The 15404-nt window shown below is 42.3% G+C and overlaps 1 protein-coding gene across 1 annotated transcript in view; it reads left to right on the top strand.

The window, feature by feature from the left end:
* The window catches only part of csmd2 (CUB and Sushi multiple domains 2), a 281630-nt gene that overhangs the window by 85352 nt on the left and 180874 nt on the right, over nucleotides 1–15404 (top strand). The window contains 1 exon segment of the mRNA XM_034236672.1: nucleotides 3125–3332. Coding sequence (XP_034092563.1) covers nucleotides 3125–3332 — 208 coding nt within the window.

The following is a 15404-nucleotide window of genomic DNA, read 5'->3' as shown; positions in this document are numbered from 1 at the left end:
GTTTTGAAATGTGTTTCAAATTAAGTTGGCCCATTTCAAATCCAAGCTAAGTGTTAGCTGGGAGCATGTTTAGTGTATGTAAACATGTATTTTTGATGGCATAACTGTTTTTATAGCTTGCATGAATTTGCACATATCTTACTTACCATCGCACTCGAAGCAGCTCCTTACACTTACTGTAAAACCGTGACATCCTACGTGAAAGCCTGTAAATAGGTTCTGTTCAATGGGAAGCATCCTCACCCCGAGGGAAGGGAAACATTTGAAAGTTTCAGTAAAAGTTTTCATAGGTTTTTGGTTTCATACTGCCCATGGTATAGCCATTTCGTTTTCCATTTTTGGTCAGCACTTGCATCGGCCACTGTCAGCCACAATATGGAGAGCCAAGGTGAAAGGGAGAGTAGCAGGCAGAGACTTCCCTTCAAGTGTGAAGAAACCGTCTTGTGTGGAATATCAATGCACTCCCTCATACTTTCTTCTGTCTTCCTTCTACTTCCTGTCACTCCCACTGCAACAATCACCTGTCACCTCTCTCGCCACCTCTCTCTCTCTCTCTCGCTCCTCAGTGTCCACCCTCCCTCTGCACTTTTCTCTCCCCCATCCTTGCTTGTCACCTGTCATCCTCTTCATCCCCTTCTTCTCTCCCTTCTGTCGTGGTTTCCCTCCCTCTTCAAGTTCACACCTCACAAGTTTCCGCTCGCCCGTACTATCGCTTGCCCTCCCTTAGGGGGGTTGCCGTGGTGACAGGTGGGATGGATGATAGACAGGGCCCGGCGCCTCAGAGCTCCCCCTCACACACACATACACCCCCAGACACAAATCATTCCTGCAACAGTATTAGTGTGGACGTGTCATTAAAAACTTCACTTAATGAGTCCCCTCTGTTCACCAGTACATATTGTAGTGATGTATACACAAGATATTTATAAATATGTATTCAACAAATGCAGTTTCAGATCACCTGTATTGTCCAAAGCTGTGATGAACATATCAGAAGCTGGGCAGGGGATGTATTCTGGCAGCATAAATGCATGCTTTACAGTCAGTGGTGGCGCCAGAGTATTTTTGTTGGGTAATCTTTTTTTTTCCCACACCACGCCGCTCCTCCGCTCCCTTCGCTGGCTTCCGGTAACTGCTAGAATCCACTTCAAGACAATGGTACTTGCGTACCATGCTGCGAATGGATCTGGCCCTTCCTACATCCAGGACATGGTTAAACCGTACACCCCAGCGCGTGCACTACGCTCTGCATCAGCCAAACAGCTCGCTGCACCCGCACTGCGAGGGGGACCCAAGTTCCCATCAGCAAAAACACGTGGGTTTGCTGTCCTGGCTCCAAGATGGTGGAATGAGCTCCCCATTGAAATCAGGACAGCAGATAGCTTGCACATCTTCCGGGGGAGACTGAAAACTCATCTCTTTCGACTCCACTTCGATCGATAGATTTACTAACAAAGATTTGCTAACAAAGCACTTATATACTAATAAAGGACTGGCTTATCTAAAGCCAGTTTAGTAGCACTTGAAATGTTTTAGCTCTATGAAACCTGATGTACTTTCTGTTTTCTTCAAGGTTGTGTCTTGTTGGTCGAACGCACTTATCGTAAGTCGCTTTGGATAAAAGCGTCAGCTAAATACAATGTAATGTAATCTATGGTAGGGCTAACCCATACAGTGGTGGGGCTCAAGTCTGTATTTGCAATGTAATTGCGTACACGCTACATCGCCCCCCTTGACAGTGAAACGCCACGCGTGAGGTTTAGATTATTTCCCTGTCTCAATCAAAATGGAACTGTATGAAATAAAATGGCACATTTGTCTTGTAGTAAATAAAAAGGGATCACTGTGAACGTGACGTATGATAGTACACGTTGAAGATCCAATGGGGATACTGAATGGCGGCTCCCAGAGGCTCTGGCGGTTCCGATTGATCTCAATCAGTAATGCTTGATGCAGACCCAACGTTTCGTTGCTCTGATTGGCTGTAGGTCTATTCAAATTGCATTCGGAGGCATTTTGATCTGACCGCGCCCGCGCTGATATTATAACAGCAGAGAATTTCCACACCTTTAGTGTATACAACTCCCCCACTACTTGGACTATTCCTTGCACCCCTCTTCTAGCATAAGCCCGAATGGTCTCAACCATATTGCATCGGTAACGTGCACTTGTTGTTACAGCAGGATCAGTTTGAGTGTTGTGGACACGACCCGTATATTTTCGCAAGCCATGTTCTCAACATTTTGCATTTTGCTTATTATTTAATTTAATTAGCTTACTTTAACATCATTTTTCATGGTGGGGCTAAGGTGGGGCCATTTCTTGGTATGGCTGTAGCCTACCCCAGCCATACCCTGGCACCGCCAATGTTTGTCTAAATGATCCACTTAAAGCAGTCTTAAAGAGGGAAGAGTTGCTTTTAATTAACACAAATGTGAATTAATGAGAATGTAATCACTTTCCTCTCTATGTTGCGTTTGGTTGCATCACACCCTACACTAAAACATCTGTAGGGCATTTTCAAATCCTAAGACTGGTGTCTCCGGCCTGTGGCGAAAATTGCAGACAAAGGAGCAATACTCTCTGACTCACTGCCTATTTTTGTGCTCCTGACATTTTAAATATGCACTTTGGCTAGTGGCAAAAAGATAATTTGCAGCCAAGAAAAGTAAATAATACATGTTTTATAGCTTAATATGCTAATATCTAACACAATTTTCCTTGCAAAACTTCAAATCTGCAATCTTGATATGTTTTAAAAGTTAAGAAATCGGTATCTGTCTAATTAGGTCATTCTTTTTTACTTTCAGACATTTAGTTAATGACTTTATTGGTCGATATAGTTCATGTATGCTGGAGAGTTATATCATGTTATTGTTGACATTGACCCTTATGTTGCTAATATTCAATAAGCTCACTACAAATTTAAATTATACCTTCTGCTGCATTTAAGCGTCAGTTTGTGTTCGTTAGCCTTTAATTACCTTCCCTACTTTTTTCCACGTGTAGACGCATCTTCAATAATCTCTGTACAATAATTTGGGGATTATCTTTTTTGTTTTCTTTGGAGTTTCCCTGTTGTACTAAGCTTCACATCACTGTCCTTCTCCTCTGCTCTCTGCAGCGGATGATGGGTGTGGCGGGACATTGCGGGGCCAGAGCGGGGTGATCACCACTCCCAATTACCCGTCCGAGTACAACAACAACGCTGACTGCACCTGGACGGTGCTGGCCGAGCCAGGAGACACCATTGCCCTGGTTTTCTCCGACTTTCAGCTGGAGGACGACTATGACTTGCTGGAAGTCAGCGGCACTGACGGCTCTTCACAATGGTGAGTAGTTGGCCTGTTGCTATTTGTCTGGAAGGAAAGCTCATCTAGGGACAGAAAGGGAATGGAAGTATGCTGATGCGCCTCCTGCACTCAGGCAATTGCATATGTCCAAATGAGCTGGTTGAAGAATGGTTGGAAGTGGATGGATGTTGTGTACGTTCAGTTGAATGTAGATTGGCTGAGCATGACTGTACCTGGATAAATAGCTGTCTTGGGAATACCAGAGGAGCAGGAATCAATTGAAACATCAGGCTAACCTAATATAAATTGCTACTGGTAGTTTATTTGAAATGGAAATATTAAATAGAAGGATAAAACGTTTATTTGATATCTTGTTCAAAGCTTCTTACCTGCCCGGGTGTGGTCTGAGGTTTTAAAGTGTAATTTGAACACTCAATCTTGTTGGTCTTACATCCTCAATTACTTAGTCTCACACAAACACATATGCTCAGCTCTAATGATGAAGAGGTAGGATATCCTGGTGTCAGTGTGGGTCTCTCACCATCTGTGGCAGCTCCTCCTCTCTCTGACAACTCTCTCAGCTCAGGAAGTAATTAGTGAGCTCAATTACCACCGCCAGCCGCATAGTGTTGTTTCACCCACACACACAGTCGAGCCCATATGGGAACAAATGAACATACATATTCTCACGTTTTAGCCAGACTTCGATGCATTTATGCTGGCACTGTAAGATGTACTCGCACTCTTTCTGCGACTTTCTGTCAAACACAAGGCTAACATTACATATACATCAAGTTTGAATACCTTGTGGATGGATGCACCTGTTATTCACAAGCAGAAACCCACTGTTTGTCTTCAATTAGTTCTAAAAATGCAGGTTTAGTTTCAGGGCCATGTGACAGGAAGTTAAGATAAATAAGAAAAGGCAGAGGAGACTTTGAAGTTAGAGCCACAGGCTGTTGGCAGGAAGGGACATGGGGAAGCATCGGCTGAGCTATTAAACACTTGAAACACGAAGAGAGACGTAGGGATAGAGGACTGTTGGTAGAGGGAAAAGGTTCAGAGAGAAGATATGAGAAGTCATCTTAGAGTGAGATGTCCCCTGGAAACTGGTGTCAGTTTCACTCATTCACTCAGTAGTTAACTAAAAACACTTCCCGAGAAGAACTTGATTGACTCTGAGCGCTCTTAAAGCTGAGAATTGTGCCTTGTAGCCTGATATTAAAGTCTCTTTGAATCTCTGCTTGGCCTACTGAGAGTTGATCGCTTCCCAGAATCCCACAGACGGCAGCCCAACTATGCTTCTTTTGTAATTTGTTTTACAATGTCATCAGCTTCTTGTCCCAGACTTTGATTTGATCTCTGTTGTCTTGTGGGGTGCCCAAACTTCTGCTGAGTCTGTCATCTTTGAGGACATTGTTGCCATGGGCGCCTATTGAGGTGCACCCGCGGCATGGCTAAACTGTCTTAAAGAGCAAGGGAAAACAGCGGGAAGAAAGTGACCAGAAAAGAGAGAGACAGGCTATTGGCAAGCGATGCAGAGTGCAAGTCACAGTTGGTTATGCACATTGCAAGAAAAGGGCAGCACAGGGGACAGAGAACACAATGCAGACATGCTGGCTTGCCTCCATTGTTTCATATTTGTCCTAGTCATGCTGGTTTTGATTTCACACTCAAATTGTTGACATGTCAAGAGCGCTTTTCTTCTAAAACATAAAAAATGACTAGCCTATTTCCAGCACAATAGGCTGTGTCTTGGTGTTTGGGTATTTATCATTGTTAAGTTAGAGGCGAGCAATAAGGACAGACCAAGGGGGTGACCGGTTCAAACAGTAAGATCAGCAGACACCAGAGGAGGGGAGGGCTCGACCTTTGGAGGAGAGGATGGACGTGGAAGTGAGGAACTAGAAATATGGGTGGAGGGCTACCAATTTCACAGCTAGTGGCCAATTACAGAGGTCAGGTGGAGTGCTATCATGGTGTTGACCTAAATCACACATCCTCTCAGTGAATGGCTCAGTAGGGCTGTACGCTTTCTCTCATTCCAACCTAATTAATTGGCTGATTGGTGATATTATCACACTTTTTTTTAAAGTGATAAGTTATGGTTTTAGTGCTGTTTCTTTATTTCAGCTTCCTTATTTCAGAATAGAGAAATAACTTTTAGTCTAAAAACTGTAATCGATTGCTTTCAATCTTATCTGAAGTTACAAGCTACAAACATATTTATCTGTGTGGTGTGACCAAATGTCATGAATTACATGGAGCGTGTTTGAGTGGTTTCACAGCTATAGACTGTGTATAGTGTTGGAATCCCATCAGCTAATGTATTCACTATATAAGTATGGCAACTTTCTAGGAGTTCTATGAGCAGTATTGATTGATACCTGACGGACAGGTTGAGTGGTCTAATAGAAGAAGAGAGGCCAGGAATCAGGATCAAAACCATGCCTCTCTGATCGATCCACACCAGCTTAAACGAAAACAGGTCAAGCTTTCAAGCTCCCTGTTCTCCTGTTGTTTGAATGTGTGTGTGTGTCAGGCATGAAAATCACTCACCTTTCGGCGAAATTCGCCATTTTGAATCCAAAATAGGTCGTTTGTGTGATTCATGTAGATCTGCAATAAAAATATTTTTGGGGTATGGGGGGGTCTGGGACCCGGAGTAATCTGCGGCCGCGAGCTGTTATGTGCCATCATGACAAGCATGGTGTTCTTTTTTTATATATTATAATGCAGCGCGAGCTGTGTGCTCGAGTCTTCCTGCCTGTCGGCTCTGCTGCTCCGCGATGATGGTCTAGCTTCAGCAGCCACATTACCTACGGGTGCGTTCGTTAATATTAACTGTGCGGTCCGGAGTCACTGTGGCACAGACTGACCGCTGGTGAACAGCTGTTAGAACGGGCCGTTCAGGTGTTCAGAGCAGAGCTCCCTGTCGAAGCGCAGAGCGTGATGTGCACTGGAAAGTTTTTCTGTCGCAATATTATCGTTGAGCTAGCTAGCTAGCATACATTGTCACTATCTGCTAACGTTAGCTTTAGCCTTCGTTTTCTAATAGTTTTTTTTTCATAGGCTATAAACAGAGGTGGTATAAGTATAGATCTTGTACTTGAGTAAAAGTAGAAGTACTCAGGTCTTGTACTTGAGTAAAAGTAGAAGTACCAGAGTGTAGGAATACTCTGTTAGTAAAAGTCTGCATTCAAAATGTTCCTCAAGTAAAAGTAGAAAAGTATTCTCATCAAAATATAGTGAAAGTAGCGACAGTAAAAGTAGTCATTGTGCAGATTGGTCCATTTCAGAATAATATATATGTTTTATGATGATTGATCATCAAAGTGTTCTCAAAGCTGGTAAAGGTGCAGCTAGTTTGAATGACTTTGTATACTGCAGGGTAGCTTGTGGATTTACTCCAGGTGGAACTAAAGTCTGATTCAACACTTGATTAGATTTACTATCATTCATCCACATCTGTAAAGTAACTAAAGGTATTAATACATGTAGAGGAGTCAAAGTACACCATTTACCTCTGAACTGTAGGAGAAGAAGAACAAAGTAGCAAAACATTGAAATACTTAAATAAAGTACAAGTATCTCAAAATTGTACCCAAGTATAGTACTTGAGTTTATGAATTTAGTTACTTTACACCAGATGCCATAAAGATAGAAAGACTAAGCCTTGCACAGAGGCATGACAATAGATTTTCAAAATGCTCAACAGTGCTGCCAAAATTATAAACTGACTGCTACACAATTAAAATAAATGCTTTTATATATTTCTATTAGATGTGACTCTTTAGCGTTTCTGTTATTATTAACACTGCTGCTTTAGTTGCTCTGACTGCTAAAATCCTCTGTTATTCCTCATTTTAAAGCCGATATTCCGTGGGGTCGGGGGGCTCGGGTCTTTGTCACCTTTTCCATACCTGATGAGTTTGCATCCCTGATAATACTTAGTAAGGAGGCCATAATATTTTTGACTCATGGCTGAAGTTACGTTTCTCCAGCTCTCCCCAGGTTGGCAAAAAAATGCATCTCAAAATGCATCAGATTGATGTTTTAAAATATGGAATATTCAACATTTTCTTCTGGAGGAGCATACATCTTACCCCCGGACCCCCCTAGAGGGATAATATCCTTCCCACCTTTTTCACCCTGGTGTGTGTGGTGTGTTGTGTGTGTGTGTGGTGTGTGTGTGTGTGTGTGTGTGTGTGTGTGTGTGTGTGTTTGTGTGTGTGTGTGTGTGTGTGTGTGTGTGTGTGTGTGTGTGTGTGTGTGTGTGTGTGTGTGTGTGTGTGTGTGTGTGTGTGTGTGTGTGTGTGTGTGTGTGTGTGTGTGTGTGTGTGTGTGTGTGTGTGTGTGTGTGTGTGTGTGTGTGTGTGTGTGTGTGTGTGTGGTGTGTGTGTGTGTGTGTGTGTGTGTGTGTGTGTGTGTGTGTGGTGTGTGTGTGGTGTGTGTGTGTGTGTGTGTGTGTGATGTGTGTGTGTGTGTGTGTGTGTGTGTGTGTGTGTGTGTGTGTGTGTGTCTTTATGCCTCTGTGCTCCTGCCCACTTACATTCTTGTTTACCGTACCATCCAACTGCTGTGATTGGCGGCTCTGCAGAGTTGGCATTCTGAGGAGGCAGCGAGAGAAGACAGCCTTGAAAACTGACTTCAGGAGCCAAGATGTGCATTGAATGTGGCAGCGGAAAGGGTTGGTTAAAAGACACCAACTGAATTCCACCTCCACTCCGCAGTACCCTGACAGGATTTCTTCTGGGTTGCTTGCCCAGGGGAACACATTACTCTGTCATTACACTGTTTGTATCCATATTGATTTTTCTTCACCATCCACTTTGAGGCAATGTAAATAACGCCTGACGCTCGCCAATTGCCAGATGCTCATTCGCGCACTTGCTACTAAGTGGAACTCACAGCTATTTGACTTGTAATTTTCTTTGGTGCTCATTTGTTTTGCAAAGGACTGTAATACATTGTCATCTTCCAGTAGTGCTCTCTTGAGATGTTGAAAGCATCTCTCGCAACACCTTATATACTGTAAATAGAGAGTCTAAAGTGCCTGAATCTTGATTCGGAAGCACTTTGAATATTGACAATACTCACTTGGTTCTACAAAAAAAAGAAATGTTTTGGGTGGGAAAATTGCTTCATCACAGTTCCATAATGTCACCATTTTAGAGAAACTGTTTGCAGACAAAAGTTATGTCTACCTTTTCCATTCCGGTGAATTTAGCAAACTCTTTTTCCCATCGGGGTTATCTTTTTTCTTTGTTTTTCACGCAAGTCTTCACTGTCAATACAAAGCTCCCTGTGTAAATGCAACCTACTTATTTCTGCGAGGAGATCTGAGAGCCAAAGGGATTTTGATCCCACTAGGTAGACTTCCATCCTTTGTTCTCTTTTTGTTAACCCTATACCCAACGGAATTGAGGACGCTGACATTAAGAGAGGATATGGATTATTCCTACAGTGCTGAAATACGTCAGCTTGTCCCAACCTATGAAGGGAACACATAATGTACGTGTGAGTGAGGCAGAAAGAGGTATTTGTTGGAGAGTACAGAACGCTATATATATATTGATTGGCTGTTATGTTGACTCACCTGAGAGTCAGGGAATGCTCTTAGGAACATCTTGTTTATGTCCGGGGGCTGTTTTCTGCTGTTTCCAATGGGAGTTACAGCAATAACAGTATGTTTCTTTTTTGGGGAGATATATGCCTCAACCTTTGCTTTTTTTTTTCAAAGAGGTAACATTTTTTTCATCGACACTCAAGAGATTTAGGTTTGAATGCAGTTTAGATGAAGTTATATTTAACTTAAGGTGATCAATTTGCCGATTTAATGTGCATCGATGTGTACGTAGTCAAACATGGGAGTGTGAATATTTACACTTCTTTTTAAATGTGTGGTACTATGGGGTAACACTATTGTCCCACACTCTCTCCTACCGGGTCTCCTCCTCAGCGTCGTACATGCCAATGTATTGACAGTTATATGTACTCCACTTATAATTATAGTCAGTGTGTACGAAAGTGAGTGATTGTGCTCTAACCATTGTTCGCCTGGCAGCACAACAATATGAAGTTGCCCACCTTTGATTCCCTAAGTTCCCTACTTAAAAACATAATTCACTGCACTAAGGCAATTCCTTTCACCAGAGGACAACAGAATATTGGCAGCGTATGCAGCGCCACTTTGCATAGATGTGGTTTTAAATGTCCACTGTGTGATGCTTGAGTGGGTTTATATTCTCTGTGTGAATGTTGAATACATTTTTTTCCTTATGCTGTGGCCTGATTCTCACAACACATACTGCTGGAGTTAAGGAAGTGTTTCGCTCTGGAGCTTTACCGGTAATTTACCACAACATTACTAGTCTGGTCACGTTTAGGAGGGTCTGACTCGGGCGTTTCTCTCCAGCTCGCTCTCGCTCTCTTTATCTCTCCCAGTCTCTCTCCCTGCTGTGTTGGTGTCATAAAGAATCTGAGTGGATAGTTTGCTCTGATTGTCTAATGAAAGTCTGTAGTCTTTGATTACACATTCTAACAGCCATTGAATGTAAGTGGTGCTCTCTTCATAAAACCCATAACAAATCATCCAAAACAAAAGTAAACTAAGGATAATTAATGTCTTGCTTTGCTTTCAATAAAGTTATCTAGAGTCCAGACTTTGAGACGTGCATTTGAGAGGATTTGCTTTTGATTTGTCCATTCACCAACATTCTTCACTATTGAATCATGTAGTACCCTACCTTGCACGTCTGTTTTGATGTGGATGATGTACAAGTATATTACAATGCGGAAAATGTATCATGGATGATGTGAGGAATGGTAATGAAGCTCTGACAGACGTCAAGGATCATCACGTCAAAGGCAGCAAGAAAAAAAGAGTCCCCAGATCGCGTTGTGAGGGGTTATATACAGGTGCACATAACTGGTACGCAGGTACGCATGCGCGGCAAAAATCTGAAATGCGTACCGTGACTAAGGGCCTTTGCGTTCCGACCTACTTGTGAAGCTTTTCCAGAGTCGGCTGTTAACGTCTGTTTGTACAACGGAATTGTGCCAAAACTACGCCAACTGGCTGCAGTGGGAGACTCCCCTGTGCACATTCTGTGCCCCGCGCACACACTGGAGAACTGCGCAAAATCAGCTGATCACAACGTTCACAGCACGCTCACCACCCCCCCCCACCGTCGACGTTCCCGAATTACTGCACTAGCACTTTTTTACTTTTAAAGTGGAAATACAAAGGAACTCTTATAACAATTTAGAAAGCAGTGATTTATAATTTCTTCTGATTTTCTCCTGAGAGCTTTTACTCACTCTCAGGTTAGTCACCTGTATATGTCACACAGCTGATACACGCTTCCCCGCTGTTGCACAATGATGCAACTCATAATAATGGCTTACTTAAACACTTACATTATTGAAATATACACAGTGGGTATTGGTTTTACGTGCAACACTAATGTTACACTGATACTAATTGTATTGAATTCTGGTTTTGCCTGAGGATATAATAGGACTGACCAAGACTTAGATGGAATTCCGAATTACTTGTCTATCCAGGTCTACACATTTAAATGTCTCACCACCATTAAAGCACATTTCAAAAGTTCAACTCTGCTGTCTTCTTGAGTTTCTATTCCCCCACTCTTTGCCTTGTTTTTTTCTGCAGTGTCAGCTTTACACATCTAAAACCATAGTTTGGCTTATCGGCCTGTGCGCGTCCACGGGATCAATAGCTGTCTTCGCCAGTCTCTCCACCATGGCCCCTCAAAGTCTGTTTGTGCGAGTCAGGATTTATTAACAGAAGCACTTGGTTGAGGACTCAATCTGCAATGTGCTATCGATCAAACCTGCAGTTATGATAAACTTTGCGCCACGCGCCAAGAAATGCTCCGGCGGAACATTATCTCCAACACCTGGTGCTTTGCTGCAGATTGGCTCACCCCAGCACTCCGCACTTTGTTACTCCCTCTGTCCAATTGCTCAGGCTAAGAGCTGGAGAGGAGAGCGGATTAGGAGTGCAGAAAGTGAGGTTAGTGACATTTGGCCAGAACATATCGTCTAACAACCTCCCAGGCGTACTATTTTTGACGAAATTCCATCACAGCAAATTAATTAGCGAATGCATTATATTATTCATTATAAGCTATCATTAGTTAGGGCTGGTCCTCTGTGTTGTGTTAAGGAAACATAGTAGGTGGCAGCAATTAACCAGGCGATATTTAGTCAAACCTATAAAGCAACTCCCCGAGGCACGCAGCAATGTGATAGCAATGTGTCTGTGTTAGCATGCCTAGCCATGTGTTTCCTCACCCGGGCCCTGTGAGACCAGAGAACACGCAGAGGTTAGAGGTAATGGCCCAGATCGCTGTGTCCCGACTGGGTGTCTCTTTAGTTGTGTTTACTAAGCACTGCACCACTGGGATCCAATCTGTCGCTTTTTTACAGTCCCACAGATGCACTAATGGCCTATGATTTGTACACATAAACACATTTGAAGATATGCATATTGGGGCCCTGGTTCTGCAAAAGGATTAGAGGCTTTTTGTTTAAAAATGTAGGCAAGATTTTTTCATCATGTCCTCATGGGAGATAATGAAAATCCACATTTCAGTAGCTACTTTATTGTAATCCATGTATGACACTTAGAAAATATGTTTGTGAATAATCCTCTTATCCAATGTTACTCCTCCTTACAATCCCCACAACGATCAATTCTGCTCTTCAGGACACTAGAGCATGGGGTCTGTTAATTCCTTTACTTAACACTGCCATCTGTCTTCCTATGTCTTAAGATTTGATTAATTACAATAAGAGAGGTGCCTCTGAACTGTTGCTGTACGTTGAAAGATCAGTGTTGTTAAAACTACAATCAATCTTTTGTTCCCTGTCTCTTTCATCGTCTGACGCTTTTGTGAAAACAATAGCAATACACTCGGGTTTGTTGCTACGTCCCACGGCTCGCTTTGATCCCTTAATTCACTTCCTGGGTCAAGGGTTGGCAATCTACAGTAGGATGGCTTGCATCAGAGGCTTTTCATTTTGGCGAGATCAAAAGATAGACACTGTATGGAAATTACATTTTAAGTGCCGCGCTTGGTCGACATCACTGTTTTCTGCCAGTTTGTTATACCTTTAACCTTGGCCTCCCTCAATCTTTCTTTGAGAGTGTGATTGGGGTGGCACACTAAGCTTCGCCCGACTGTGATGGACGTCACGCCATCGATTAATCAATCACAGTAATTAGTCACCATGGAGCAAGAGGAAGAGAAGGCGGCAAGGCTGAGTCTAAAGACTCAGAAGGAAAACAACATATGCAATCAATCGGGCCAAAAGCACAGTGCACTCAGTGGTCTGCTGTAGAGGACACTGGGTACGGCAATTGGATTGTAAAAGCAGGGCAGTGAGGACAAGTACACACAGCCTTTTAATGCCAACTATCTAATGCTCTCTGTGTTTTCGCAAAAACATGCACTTGACAAGGACCTGATGTACTGCAAAAAAAACAAAACGATTCAAACAGGTCCCTAAAAGTAGTCTACCAGTCGGAAACTCTGATATCTACAGTGACAAAATATAACCGATGAATCACTTAGAGGGAAGCAGTGAGCATATTTGTTTGTAGTGTTGGCTATTCATGTATGGCAAGGACCTTCCTTAGAATCAACCTATAAACCTTGATTATTTTACTAGCCCCAGACAGATAACAATCCTTTTTCATTAAATATGATTAAACGTCCAAGCTAGACAACGGGAAATAAACAATTCAATAACATCTGTTCCAAAAGACACATCATAACATAACACAGATTTAGGATTATTACATTACATTTTTCTAATTTATCTCAATATGTTACTTAAAAACATATTCTACAGAAAAAGTACTTCAAAGGTGGTTCTTTGTTTGCCGTGTTGCCGCGCTGGAGTAACAGCAGTATCTTGTTCCTGAACACCCCCTGAGGGGCCGGAGATGTCACTGTCTAATCTGGGTCACTGCTCAACCACAACACATCCCCATCATCTGTCTCTTGCCTCCCTTTTTTCACAGAAACACTTGCAAACATAAGAACAAAAGGGCACAAACACATGCACTGCACATACGTAGCCTGATGTGGAAAATGATACTTCTTGACAAGAGATTTAACGTGACAACATCAGCCGAGGGCGTCAGATAATTCCCTTTCTTTCCAATGCAAATCAGCTTGCTTTTGTTGAATCAAACAGCATTGTGTTGATATCAGTGGAGTGGCCTGCTGTTTGTAGACAAGACAGTGGAGATTGTTTGTACTGGATATCATCCCTTAAACAAGTAAAAGTGATTTAAAAAAGTGTACAATCCACTTAAAACCCACCAGAAGAACTCAAGTGTCTAATGTTTACAATTAATTACCTATAGATTGACATTTTGTACATACAGCCATTCACAAAGTCAGAATTGTGTTTTTTTCTCATTGGCTGACTAATTTCAGTCTCCTGGGAACATATAGACTACTGAGGCAACCGACTGAGTCCTTTTTCATCTTTGATGACACATCATTCACGCAGTGGGGGCTCTTAACGCTTCAAAACTCATTCATAAAATATGCCTGTATGTCAGGGTTGGAAAGCTCACATTCATGGCTTCTAATGAAAGACGAAAAGAGGGAACGTGCAAGGTGAAATAAGGCAAGGACGTGCTCGCTGTACTGGAGTGTAATATATCTTTATCTTCTTCGGGACAGGTTGCGCATGTGTGTTTGTGTCTGTGTTTAGTATGTATCCTCTTCTCATCGGGTGCTTGTGTTTAGTGTGGTGAAGAGTGGCAGTGAAATGCCCATCCTCCTCACATTCATCAGACACAGGCTGTTTTTTTGTATGAGGTGACACCAGGCTAACCTGAATATATTTACAGAGGAACCTTTATGAACTCTGGTGAACGTGCCTTGACCGTCAATTACAGGCCCCACAGCAGCGCCATCATGAAAACTCTTTCAACGGCATCAATAAACATTGGGAGGCAAAGGGTGACAATGTCGGCCCTCATCGTTAAAAAGCCTCTGCGTGGACGAACCTATAGTGAAGCTGACAGGGTTTTGATTTAAAAGTTTTTTAGGCTTGTTTAGACAGTTGCAGAAATGCATCTTGTTGAAATGTGCATTTACTTTATGGAGCCTCTCAAGTCTGTAGAGAAAGTATTTTTTATCCTGTGCAAACAAAATAATAGCACACTATTTGTAGGGCTCTGTAATATTATATTGATTGCTAAGGTAAATATAACACATATGGTACTGTTTACTTTTACATTTTGGGAATACAATATTCTTGATATGTGGCAAGTGTTTACTTTAAAAAAAAAAAAATGCCACAGACCATTAAAACCTGCAAGAGCCTTCAAACAGATTACGTGATATATAACATATCCCAGTATGCATACAAATAAGGCTATTAAAGTATGATAGTTATTGCATTTCTTTTTACATACTGAAATGATGACTTGTTTTGTGTGGCATAGAAGTTGAGTCAGATATTTTCTTTTCTTCCTGAATAGCCAATTATACTCAATGCAGACAAGGCTGTTGCTTCATCAGGGGTTAAGTCAGAGCTAAAGTGATATAGTGGTTATATGATCCATTAGACCCCCTCTGTAAGTAGGTTTTTGCTTGGTAGAGCTTGTTGGAGAGTGCCAGAGAGGTGTCAGCATCATATTGATCTCACAGCACTGCATTCTTTCTTAATCCCAATTCCCCCTCCCCCCCGAAAGACAGAGAGACAGGCAAAAAAAAGTTTTAACTTGACAAAGCTCTAACTTAATACTATGTGATGACAGGACTCTGCAGGTGCACTTTAACCAATATCTTGGTTTTCTGTTGTTGTATTCCACTGCAAATGTTACAAATCTCAAATATTTACTAGGTATTGAGGTATAATGCTTCATTAAAGGTGGGGTAGGTAAGTTTCAGAAACCGGCTCGAGTGCACTAACATTTGAAAGTACACAGCCGAAAAGAATCCGCCCCTTCCTTCAGACTTCCTTACAGAGCACCTCCTCCAACACACATGAACGCGCAATGCACGCACAATTACGGCACGCCCAATGAGGGCACGAGATACATTTGTGCGTGCA

The sequence above is a fragment of the Gymnodraco acuticeps genome, unplaced genomic scaffold (assembly GCF_902827175.1).
Source record: "Gymnodraco acuticeps unplaced genomic scaffold, fGymAcu1.1, whole genome shotgun sequence".
Lineage (NCBI taxonomy): Eukaryota > Metazoa > Chordata > Actinopteri > Perciformes > Bathydraconidae > Gymnodraco > Gymnodraco acuticeps.
Note: the sequence above shows the minus strand (reverse complement) of the source record. Positions and strands in the feature narration are given on the sequence as shown.